Source organism: Trematomus bernacchii, unplaced genomic scaffold, assembly GCF_902827165.1.
Source record: "Trematomus bernacchii unplaced genomic scaffold, fTreBer1.1, whole genome shotgun sequence".
NCBI lineage: Eukaryota > Metazoa > Chordata > Actinopteri > Perciformes > Nototheniidae > Trematomus > Trematomus bernacchii.
This window is the reverse complement of record NW_022987662.1, coordinates 1,426,545-1,439,410: the sequence shown is the minus strand read 5'-3', so window position 1 is coordinate 1,439,410 and position 12,866 is coordinate 1,426,545. Positions and strand designations below refer to the sequence as shown.

At 39.7% G+C, this 12,866-nt stretch overlaps 1 protein-coding gene across 1 annotated transcript in view; it reads left to right on the top strand.

Moving 5' to 3' along the window:
* The window catches only part of map3k5 (mitogen-activated protein kinase kinase kinase 5), an 80,720-nt gene extending 68,287 nt beyond the window's left edge, over nucleotides 1-12,433 (top strand). The window contains exons 21-30 of the mRNA XM_034135514.1: nucleotides 720-737; nucleotides 1,249-1,426; nucleotides 2,037-2,205; nucleotides 2,809-2,994; nucleotides 3,966-4,071; nucleotides 5,404-5,644; nucleotides 6,417-6,532; nucleotides 9,041-9,162; nucleotides 10,052-10,128; nucleotides 11,288-12,433. Coding sequence (XP_033991405.1) covers nucleotides 720-737; nucleotides 1,249-1,426; nucleotides 2,037-2,205; nucleotides 2,809-2,994; nucleotides 3,966-4,071; nucleotides 5,404-5,644; nucleotides 6,417-6,532; nucleotides 9,041-9,162; nucleotides 10,052-10,128; nucleotides 11,288-11,348 — 1,274 coding nt within the window. The 3' untranslated portion in view covers nucleotides 11,349-12,433. The remainder of the gene's footprint in view (nucleotides 1-719; nucleotides 738-1,248; nucleotides 1,427-2,036; nucleotides 2,206-2,808; nucleotides 2,995-3,965; nucleotides 4,072-5,403; nucleotides 5,645-6,416; nucleotides 6,533-9,040; nucleotides 9,163-10,051; nucleotides 10,129-11,287) is intronic.
* Nucleotides 12,434-12,866: the final 433 nt, after the last annotated feature.

The following is a 12,866-nucleotide window of genomic DNA, read 5'->3' as shown; positions in this document are numbered from 1 at the left end:
AACCTTTTAAAATGCGTGTTTTCTAAATGGAGATTGGCTAAGCTAACGCAGTATATGCTCCGACCGTCCACACTCACAACAACGGCCTACAGACATAAATAAAGCAGCGACTGTATTCGCCATGACACAGGCAGTCTGTGGTTTGTACTTGTTTAACTTTTGTCTAGTTTCTGAACATATATGAGGAGCTGTGAGCTCTGAGTGCTAACAGCTAACGGCTGTGTTGTTTTTCTGGGGTTCTCATTGAAGATGACGTCACGGCTCCGCCTACACTGCGTTACTATAGATACTACCCCAGTTCCTAAACTGTAATGGAAATGCGCCATAAAGTGAGCCAGTCCTAACAAGGCCTAGCCATACCGAGCGAGGCCGAGCGAGGCCGTGTAGTGGAAACGCGCCATTACATGTCAGGGAGGATTGCTTCTAAAGATTGAGAAATGTTAAAATTAAACGTAGCCAAATAATGATCTGCATTCTGTCACCCACCTGTCTTACCTGTATATTATGTAATAAATACATCTTCATTATACAACATGAGCTCACCCTTGATCCTAATTGTCTGGATTTCAAGAGTGTCCACTACGCAGCAGTGATGTGCCCTGGCACCAGCACAAAGGATTTAAAAGAGACAGATTCAAATCTTGTGCCTGTCTTCATACTTGGAAATGTTATGCTGCTCTGTTAAATACTGACATATATTGTTTGTGTTCTCTCCACAGCTCTGTCACCAGGGTCTGGTGAGTAACTTTGCTCTCTACACTTCTTCTTCTTCTTTCAGACATATTTACAACTAGAAGAGTCATCTGGATGTCATTTCTGAGACATATCTGCCTGTTTTGATGCAGAATATAAAGGCTATGTTCTGCAAATAGCTGGCACGACTTTACCCTTTCCAAGAACTGGAAATACACGTTGCACAAGATGACTTATTTTCCAAATACTTTATAATCCCTGGTTCATAATTTATATACACAACGGCTGTAATATGCTGCCAGATACATCAGATAGCTCTAAGCATGAGGATATTATCTGATTCTTCTTTGTCTTCTCTTAGAAAGGCAGCCAAATGTTCCATTAGCATTATGACCAATTTCCCCTCTCTTGAAAGCTTTCTTTGTCATGGAACAAAAGCTCTGACTTCCTAATGGACGGAGAAAACAGTCTCCTTCTCTGCGGTGCAAATAACAAACATTATTAGTGTGTAAATGATGCAACGGGCACCCTGAAGGTATCTTTGGTGTCCTTCAGAGTACCTGCGCAGTATCTCGCTGCCGGTGCCGGTGGTGGTGGAGGACACGAGCAGCAGCAGCGAGTACGGCTCCGTCTCCCCTGACAACGACCTCAACACCAACCCCTTCATCTTCAAGCCCAGCGTGAAGTGCTACAGCGAGAGAGATGTCAAGGGCCCCAGGTCCCTCTTCCTCAGGTAGGATGAGTGTTTTTGTGAAAGTGAATGGGATCACTGAGGTCGTTTATGAGTCATCGTTGGTCATTTTTGCTTCACCACAGGCAAGGTGTTAGCATAGGATTTAAAGTACACATACAGTATGAAGTGCTGGATTCATTCTAATGCAATCACTGTTTTAGTGTTCTACGAGGGTGTGAAGCAGTGATTCCCAACCTTTTTAACCCACTAAACAAAGCTATATTTAATTGAATTCCCTCATTATCAATGGCATGTGTCTCCCAGTTCTTATATACTTGACTTCAACAGTCCTCAAGAATTCTAATTAGTGAGTAATTTCCCCAATTGTTTTTAAGGAAGTCTAACAATAAGCATTAATTTGTGTAGCAAGCACAATTTTTCATATATCTTTGGGGAATTTTGGAGAAATGTTGTCAGTAGTTTATAGATAAAACTATTGACAATAAGTGCACGAACCATTGATGACATCAGGAAGCTCTTAGGTTTAGGTCATTCATAAAGCATAAATAAATAATAGCAAAACCAAATGAACGGATCATTTTGCAGAGTTTCTTGATATTTGTTTTCAGAGCTGTATATAAATATAGTAGTCTTTTTTGTATCTACTCAGTATTCCAGTGGAGAACTTCGAGGACCACAGCGCGCCTCCGTCTCCAGATGAGAAGGACTCGGGTTTCTTTATGCTCCGTAAGGACAGCGAGAGACGAGCCACTCTGCACCACATCCTGACCGAGGACCGGGACAAGGTGGTGTCCAACCTGGTGGAGGCCATCGCACAGGTTTGTTATGAAAGGCATTAAAGGTCACCTGTTATGCAAAATCCACTTTTTCATGTCTCTTCTACATCAACATGTGTCCCCTCTGTGGAAAGAGATTCTGAAAGTTTCAGGAAAAAAGATTCTCTCTCTTTTTGTCCTGATCCATTTATATAAAAACCTGTCTGAAAATGAGCTGATCAGATTTTGGCCACTTTATGATGTCATCACGATTCTTTGTCTTGTGTAACCATTAGCCAATCACCAACCAAGGTAACCCCCCCCCCCCCACCTTATCACCTGAATCTCCTCCTAGAGCACCATTGTGTTCTTTGTAACCAAATATCTCTCTGTGGGGAGGGGCTCCTTATTTTCATCTAAAGTAACAGACAGAGAATCAGCACTTTTGAAACAGGGCTGAAACAGAGGGGATTATGGGATGCTGCAATGATCTGTTTGGTGTTTGGAGACAAACACTTCAGAGACATGTTTTGTATATATCTGAGACCTATAATATATTGATGAAAATCAGTATAATAGGGGACCTTTAATCGATCAGACAGATGCACAAGAAACAAATATCTTAAAAAAACTAAAATCCCTATGCCTCTGTTCCCACCCCTGCAGGGCTCTGAGGGGATGAAGCTGAAGTCGCAGCACATCTCCACCCTCGTGGTCAGTCTGGCCGACTTTGTTCGCATGGCGGACAGGAAGATAATCGCCAACACGTTGTCTCAACTCAAGCTGGAGCTGGACTTTGACAGCACGGCCATCAGTCAGCTGCAGATCGTGCTGTTTAGCTTCCAGGACGCTGTAAGTATTAACCAGATAAATGATTGCATAGAGGGGTCATTAATAAATCATTGCTGTAAATACCAACTACATTACATGCTGAATCTCATCCTTATGAGTAAATCCCAAATCCAGAATGCTCCACATCTCTTTGCTGTAAACATTTCAAGTTTTACATATTTCTTAAGTTTTAAATTGCAAAAGTACATTTCAAGCTACTTATTTATTGCCGAAATCCTCCTCCCATGCTGCTAATTTCCTCATGCATCTGGATCATGTGACTTCCTGTCTATTATTACCCCCCCCTTATTTGTAGGCAGAGCTGATCTCAGCCTCTTCATAAACCATGTGCTCTCACTTCAGTGAAATTGTTGTCATTGTACATGATCTGCAGAAACCACTGGCTGCCATGTTGCCGCGCCCCTGCACACAGATCAGACAGATTGGTGTGAGATACTTGTAACCTTTCAGTGAGGCGATGAAAAGGAAATCTGTCAGGAGTAATTGCACATTCTGTAAAGAGTCTGCTCTCTCCCCCTCAGAAATGCAGTTATGCAAAATAAATGATACAAGAGCAAGTGACTGTGCTCATATTTGTAGAGGCTGTTGCATAATCCTGCAAGAAGATGAGTCTCTGATGCCTCCTGTTGGCCATCAGTAAGAACAAAATGAGAGTCATCTTGGTTTGCAGTGCATTGATTTAAAGGTAAAGCAATTAAAACCGAAAAATCGTTCAATATCAGCAAATATGATAGGATGCTTTACAGGTGGAGATATTGCAGCAAAACATAATAAGGTCAAGAAAGAGCAGTCATATCAAATGTGAAGAGAAATAAGGGAGCATCAACGATGTAAGCACCATTTCAAGACTCAAAATGTTATGATTAATCAAATAAAAATGTATAATATATGAATACACACACATACCAACAGTATAAGATGTGTTAAGTATGAAAACACAGTTCTCTAACTAGAAAACGTCCTGCTTTTAGGTAAACAAAGTGCTGCGAAACCACAACATCAAGCCTCACTGGATGTTCGCTCTGGACAACATCATCCGGAAAGCTGTGCAGACGGCCATCACCATCCTGGTGCCAGGTAACATCAGCAGAGCCCCTCTAAATAAATTATCAGGCGTCCCTGAGGGAAGCTCTGACTGTCTGATGATAAATATAGGAGCTGTGGTGGGAGATCTCCCTGGAAGCCGCTCTAATAACAGCTTTTTGTTGAGCGACAGATATTTGGCAGGCTGTGGGATGTTCACTGATGACAAAACAGTCCTACGACTAATTAGTATCCTGTCAAAAGAAGCATCCTCTACATAGAAGCATTACTGTAGCTCACATTAAGAGAGAGTTTATACATGATTGTGACTATATGAAATCATATTTTTCAATTAAAATTGATTTATTAATGGCCTGCACAAATACAAGTTTTTTTTCTGAATAAAAGCTTTAATATATGTGAATTACTTTATTTCTATTTGAACACAATTATACCATTGTCATAGCTAACACATGCATGTATTCAGTGTTCAATTATCAGATAAATCCACTCATCCTTTAGTCTGTAAAATATGAGAAAAAGTAAAATAGTAAGGCCTTACAAATTGCTTGTTTTAAAAAAAAAATGCAACAGTCCACAGCTCCATTGAATAGATATTACAGGGATGTTAAACAGAGAAAAAGCAGCAAATCCTCAAACTTAAAGGTGGGGTAGGTAAGTTTGAGAAACCGGCTCGAGATCGCTAGAATTTGAAAATACACAACCGGAGAAAATCTGCCACTTCCTTACAGAGCCCCTCCTCCAACACACACGAACGCGCACATGACCAATGAGGGCACGAGATAAGTTTGTGCACAGATGGAAGGCTGACAGGCAGGTAGGCCATCCAGTTATTTTAGCCGGGCCGGCTCAGATGATTGGTCGTGCTTTTTACAGTACTACGGCTTCCACAGATGACATTTTTTCATGTATTTTTTGTCAAAGCACTTAAGATATTCATTGCTATCGGGATGTTAAGAGCATTCCATGGAATATAACAAAAAGTGTATCTCGAGCCGGTTTCTCAAACTTACCTACCCCACCTTTAAGAAATTGGAAATAGTGAATGTTGTGTCATTATGACTTGATGGATGTAAATGTCCCCTCTGTGGGACAAATAAAGGTATTCTGATTCTGATGGAAACACCTAACGATTAATAAATAATCAAATTGAACAAAACATCTTGTTCTTTAAACTTAGAATAGGGTTTTAAATGATATTCATATATACCTATCAGTCTTGATCTGGACTCAATGTAGCATCATAATTAATGATACTCTCCCTTTCCATAACAAAAACATAACCAAACAAACAGCATCATTCCTATCATCATTAATGAAATAATTGAAGTGCTGTCTTGTGTGTGTGTGTGTGTGTGTGTTCAGAGCTGAGGCCTCACTTCAGCCTGGCCTCAGAGAGCGACCCGGCAGAGCACGAGGACGTGGACGACGACATGGAGCCGGAGAGGACCTCCACGCACCACAGCCGGACGCCTACGGTCGCTCAGGATGACATGGTGGTGACCTCCGGGGTCAGCACGCTCAACTCCACCGTCTCTCACGAATCCCACAATGCACAGCGCTCTGTGAGCATGGAGCTGGGCCGCATGAAGCTGGAGACCAACAGGTAATCAGCAGAGACATCACAGCAGCATGGGGTCCTACTCAGATGATGTTGTACAGCTTTTTGTTAGCCATCATTTCATTCAGGGGAGCCTACTTTTTGATTGAACAACTATTGTATTTATGCTATGATGCTATTAATACAAATAAATGATATGATTGCTTGATTCACGTTAACCTCATAATTAACCAGTGATGAAATGTTCTCCACAAACGTACATGTGTAGACTGACCGGGTCCCATTGTCTATGCTTATGCCATTTTAACGATTCTTTGTTTTCACTGCAAAGTGGTCGGGCCGTCATTTGACCAGGCAGTGACGTACAGTGCTCTCATCTATACAACATTATGACATTTTATAGATTTAGGTGATTAGACCCCATCGGGATTCATTCATTTATGGGAAGAAAAAGCAATATCAGAATAGGAGAACACCCCTAGACAATGGTGGTGGTTAAGGGAGAAAAGGTAGTGTTGATGAATCGAGTGTGATTAGGAGGCAGACTGCGTCGATTGGCCTGAAATAACAGCTGACAACAGAGAACAGATTTACAGTTTTGACGGTAGCACTACGATTGGCTAGTGGGAGTTCTGTTGTGGCAAATCTATGGGAGTGAAACGACTACAATCAGCTGATTAGAGGGTCTGAAGTAGTCATAGAGAGGATTGTGAAGGAGTAAGCGCACGGATAGTTTTCCTGATTGAACTTGCGCTGAGCTTCGTTCGTCATCTTACTGATTAAATTCAAAATGTATAATGAATTTTTCATGTTTCAGGCTGATGGAGCAGCTGCTGGAGAAGGAGAGGGAGTATCAGGCCATCCTGCAACAAGTCCTGGAGGAGAGAGAGCAGGAGATCAGACTGCTGAGGCTGCGGTCTGACCCCCCCACAGGTATGGACTGTAATCTATTTTACCTTCTCACACTGACTGTATTCAACACTAGCACCAATGCTTCTGCTACTACATGTCATGCTTCACATCTCACAACCAGCTCTGCCCCCACTGTCCATTCTGTAATAATTATTACAGCAAAACTCATATTCACAGGGTGATTAAACGTGCAGCTAATATCCACGATTTACTGAGGTTGCATCACATTTTCACCCTCCAGCTCACTAAATAATTCATACAAGTTGTGACATGAACAATGAACAAAGCTTTCTCAACGCCTTCTGAAGCTGCAAATGTGTGATGAAAACATCCATTACAAATTATTTGCTTCTAGACTTTCTGTTTCGATTCGTCATGGAAGAGATTTTCTGGATTTTCTCTAAATGGTCAGACTACTTTATTCCGAACCGAAACTGTTACTGGATTTTGAGCCTTATACTGAACCAAACATTATAATAATATGATAGAAAAAGCCATCAATTTAACTGCTAAGATGTGCTAAGTTGTGCTTAATTGCCTGTATAAAAGTCGTGATAGAAATAAGTCCGGGGCAGAACATTTTACGGGTGGACACCTACATTTGCAACGTTAAATTACACTGGAAATTACATCGCTATAAATTATAACTACAAAAGAAACTAAAGGTGAAATCTAGTGGCAATACTGCTCTAATAATATATTGTTGCACGTCTGCTAACATGTACAAATATATTTCTGATATGCCAAAATCAGAACTGTCGATGTAATGGTAGAACCCACTTGCAAAACATTTTTTCACTGACCATAATTGCATTGAACAACTAGAAAATATGCATATTTCAGTCAGACAACTCACGTGTTTCTTATATGTTTATTAGAAGCAGCATATAGTTTGAGTTTGGCGTCTAGGCTCGGGCCTCATCACTCCACAGATTTACAAAGAACATTGAGTGATGATTAGATACTGTAACTATCCCCCCAAGCCTATAGGTGCAGGCGAGCAGCAGCACGTGAACGCATCAGCAATGTGACAGAGCAGCAGCATTAGTGAGGCAGAGGCAGGCAGATCTGGCAGCTTAAATAGAGCGGCAAGTTTAGGAGATTGTGTTTGGATGGTTGTAAGAGAGACGCGTCACGTGTTAATGTATCATTGGTGCTCGAGTTGACTGCCTGAACTAGCTCGCAGGCTTCGCCCCATTTTGGCAAACATTGAGTTACAGGTTGATTTCGAGTAAAGAATAAACAACAACCACATACCTGAGGCCTGTACTACGAAGCTGGATTTTCGCTTAGCCGGCTAAATTCAGGGAAATCTCGGGCTTTCCGGTCCTACGACGCTGGTTCTCTTTTTAGCGGGCTAGATCTCCATGGTAACTTATGCTGAGCGGCAAACCTGCTCCGGAGCAGGTTAGGTGGCAGGCTAAGAGATCAACTCAGTGAAAGCACTGCCTGCTGACCAATCAGAGCTCCGTGTGCGGAGTTTAAAGCGATCAATTCATATTACAGGATAGAGGAAATACAGAAAAACTGCCGTTGCAGGAAAGACTGCCGGCCAAAATCAACTGACTGTGTGAACGTGAAAATTAATAGAATATCCCCTCCCATCTTCAGAGCAATCTGACTATTATAACATTAGCGTTAAGAAAGCTTACTTAAATATCTGCCACGACATAAGTAACCGGATCAGAGTAACATTAAGTACAGTCCGCGGCACTGTGAGTGCAGACGTAGATGTGTCCCATTATCATTCATATCATATCACATCATAATGTATCATATATTTCCTTATCTGAGTCAGCTTCTTGAGCCGTATCTGGCCGTGCAACACTCACAGTGTCACATACTGTATGCAGAAGTATTATTTTAAGCAACACATTAAGTTGACGAAACACTCGAGTCAAATTCTCCTAATTAAAGTCAGATCCACTCGTGTCTTGGACGGGGCAGTGATTTCATAAACCTGTTAATGTACGCATTCAAACACTTTTTCTTTTACCAGCTGTATTCACCTTGCAGGTGCAGCTATGTGGCTTTTATCCTGGATAAAGTGTTTAAGTCATGGATGTTTAAAGTTGAACTTCTTCATATTTGACTAATATTAAATTTCACTTTTCATTCAGGAAGTATGACGCTGCGCTGTCAGTACGCTTCTCCGTGTTTGAGATTGGTCGAATGCTCCAAATACCACCCCTTTCATGTGAACGCGCACCTAACTAGATAGGACACGGCTGGCTTGAGCGATCCACCTGATAACCAGCGTCGTAGTACAGCTTAGCGCCAGCGCGTATGTTTTGGCTTAGGCCAACCGGCTAACTCCAACATATCCAGGTTAAGTTGAACCAGCTTCGTAGTACAGGCCTCTGGTGCTGGTATACTGAGTGACTATTGTTTTGATTTGAAGTCTAAGCATAAAAAACATGATTTATTTTTGCTATTTTAGTGCTGTATTAACGTTTTCTTTCCTATGCAAATGTTGTGTGAATGCGTCCATTGTGTCTAAAGCAGTCTGTCTGGTTTATTCTCCTGCAGACGTCCCGACATCATCAGGTGACCCCGAGGAAGAGAGGAGTCCGCCAGCAGTGAGACATGAAGACTCAGAGGTGTCCAGCTGGCTGAGGCTCTACGGCGCCGACCAGGACTCCATCGACAGAGTGAGTCTCTACCTCTGTTTGGAAATGGGCTATTGCACGGGTGTCCAAACTTTTTTCACGAGGGCCACATACAGACAAATATACGAAGGGTTGGGCCCCTCACTAGAGGTGAGCTATATTGCCTCATTAGTTAAGTTATAAGTCGGCAATATCAATCAAATGTAGGTAAATTATGCTTAATACTTGAATATGCTTTAAGAAAACAAACAGCCTACATCACAGCTCTCAAAAGGGGTTTCATTTATTTTGTTAGCTGCTCATTCCTTAAAACAGAAGCCTCAGATTGCTTATCATAAGAGGAAATAGGAAGGGTGTATTTCAAGCGTGTTATGAAAATAAGTTATTGGGCTTTTTTCTTATCAACTTAGATTTGATAGAAAATGTTTTCAACTTGAACTGACTGAATTTGTTTGAAGAGTGGGCTTCTTAACACATGAACACTGTGTACTATCTGTTGTCATCTATATTTAAGAAGTACAACACAAGACAAGCACAAGTTTCATTTTATAGCCATACTCCATTATACTTTTTGAATTTGCTGAGGGCCGATTCATAATGACCCGCGGTCCGCATTTGGCCCCCGGGCCGTAGTTTGGACACCCCTTGGCCTATTGCTTCATCACACCATGACAACATCCGGCTATACTGCATATTGTGGATATTAGAGCTGTTGTTTGTTGTTTAGTGATTTACTTATTCCCATATCAATGAGAAATGTGTTTTTTATAATGCCCTTTTCCAAAATGTGTTGTTTGATGCTTTTGCAACTGTAATAAATAATAAAATAAATGACATTATAAAGCATTATACAGTTTGTGTGTGTAGAGATCATGTTTTCTTGGATGTCATGTTACTGTTCAGTTTGTTTCATGCATTTTTGTTTCTCCAGATACTGAACGAAGAGTACACGCTGAACGACATCCTCCACGAAGTAACGAGAGATGATCTGAAGAGTTTAAGTCTGAGGTAAGCCAACCCTTGTTTGTTTTTTTTACTGTCTTTTCACAGTTTCACTTCTCTATTCAGTATGAAGTCACGAAAAATACATGTTGACACTCGCATCTAAAAAGGACTGCAGCTCTCCATCTACAGGAAACACAGAAGTGAAGCTGAGGCAACTGTTTTGCATAATGGAGTTTGTATTGATGTAGTTTAATGGTTCATATTTACACAGAGCAACTCAGCACTGTGGTGGCTCGTAATTGCAGCTTAATTTCTCAGAAACATTTTAGGTGACTTCAGTCTTTGGTTTCCTTTTATCTGGACTTGTAAGTTGTGTGAAACTGTTCTTACAGGTTCATCTCATTATTCGCTGCCTACTACAGTTTTCATCTCCTTTCTTACTTCCTCTTATTAGTAGCAATACATTAGCTCATAGTATATATTGTCCCCAAAAACAGTACAACATTTTAAAACTCATGATGGTAAACAACTACTGTATGTGTAGGATTTGTACATGTCTGTATTTGGCGCCACCTACTGGTAGTGTGAATAAAGACCTGTTGTACACAGGCACTTGCAGGTCTTGAAAACTTCCTCAAAATATATATATTTTAAATTAAATGACATTTTTAAACCTCTTAAAAAATGTTTTCCTGCTAGTGATAATGGTGACTTATCTGAACAGAAGGATGTTCAACTTTTTTTGTTGAGACCTTTCACTTCTAAAGCAACTCACAGTAGATTATTCTGGTCCAGTTTGCATTCATTTAATTAATTATATTATTATCATCAGAATGATATTGGAATTATTACCAAATACTGCTGGGGAGTACTGAAACATCAATATTTTGGTTTCATTTCCGATCATCTATTGGTTTTCTTTCGTACTTTGGTCAATAAATTACATCATATGTGGTATTAAAATGGTCTTTAGGAGTATTACATTCAACATGAAGGTACCCTACAGAAACCCTGTTCTACATTAATTGTGCATATACTGACTTTGATGACAAAAGAAAAAACTATGTAAAAATGTGTTGAATTTTATATTGTGTATTTATTCAGCAAAAGATGACGAAGGGCTGAGTTATGTGACATGCGGTGTAGTCTCTGTTGGTTACAAGTTATAGCATATTGTACGTTGACATATTTTGAAACAGTGTTTTTCTGTGTGTCCTTGCAGAGGCGGGATCCTGTGTAAACTATGGAAGGCCATCACAGACTACAGGCAGAAGCCAACCTGAGGCCTTAAGTGTCGACGACCACCTTCATCCCAAAAACTCAGTATTCTCCTCTTTACCTCAGTATTTATAAGAGCAAGACTTTTAGGAGAAGAACCTGTGTTTGCCGTGTGCACAAAGCAGCTTTCCACTCGCACAAGGAACTCTTTAACTGGTCTCTGCGGAGTATTTTGATAGCTTTGGAAAACAAGGATTTGGGGGGAAAAAGGTCACTTTGAAAGCAACAATTACTAAGAAGTGCCATAAATTGTGCTTTGCCTGATGGAAAACACAGCGTTTTGTTACAGGTGCGTTAAAAAATGAGAAAATCTTAACTATAAAAACATTTTCTCCTGTCTTTACAAGATGTAACGTTTACAAAACTGGAGACTGACCGTTTTCTAACACAAGCCTGAGATACAAAATACTACATTCAAAATCATCTGGGCTAATGTTTTTATCATAGTCATATCATCACTACTTTTATTTAAATGTATTTTTAATTTAATTGTTTTGGTAATCTGAAGGATGTCAGTGCATGCCCTTATCTTATTTTAATTTTTATCCATACTGAGACTTTTTATTTAAAAAATTGTTTTTTCACATTTTCTTTTTATAAAACAAATCTACATTTGTATTTTCCCGGAACATGTAAATATTGTGTTAAATAATAAATGTTAACATCATTATGTCCTTTAAAACCACATTGATAGTTTGATTGCCATGTAAATTGGACAGAGTCTATTATGAACACATAAAATAATTGTATAGTATTGTATTTTTTTGTGTAACGAATAATAGGAGATATTATTCAGTTTGTAAGTAATATAACATCAAATGATCTGCTCTTTAGTTTTATTGTTGTACACTGACACAATTGTGTTTATCTTGCGTGTGTGTGACCATTCAGTCAAATATCTGAAATTCAGGCAAAAAAATCAGATGATAAAGCCTTGACTTTTTTTCTTTTCTTTTTTAAACTTGATGTCAGAAATGGGGAACATAATCATGAGCAGTGTGTCCGTGTTGTTTCATATCTAAAAATATTCAAGATTGTTGTGTCATATTGTAAAAAATAAAACTTTTCATCATTGAAACTGTGAAAGAAACGTGTAAGATGTGATTGGATTTGGTAGTGGATTTGTTTTCATTAAAAGTATAAGCTTGGTTCCTCTCTACACATAGGGAAAATGTGCTAAAACATAGTTTGGACAATTGCTAAATGTTTATATTATGTTTTATAGTAATTTTTCCTAATGGTTTTGTTTGGGGGTTTTCATATGTAAAAAAGAGATGGCAGTGCACAAACACATACAAGGCATGCGCACCATCATGATAATCAACTATTTTTTCAATCTTTCCCATATTTTTATTCTTTATCTCATTGCTTTCTTTCATCTAGATTTTCTCTACCTTACTTGTATAACTAGTTTTCACTATAAAATGTATAAACATTGTATGACTGATATATAAGTGTGAACAATAGAGGGAGAGAGAGAGGCAGGTAAACGGAGCTGCAGGTGTGCACTGCTCGCTCTTTAT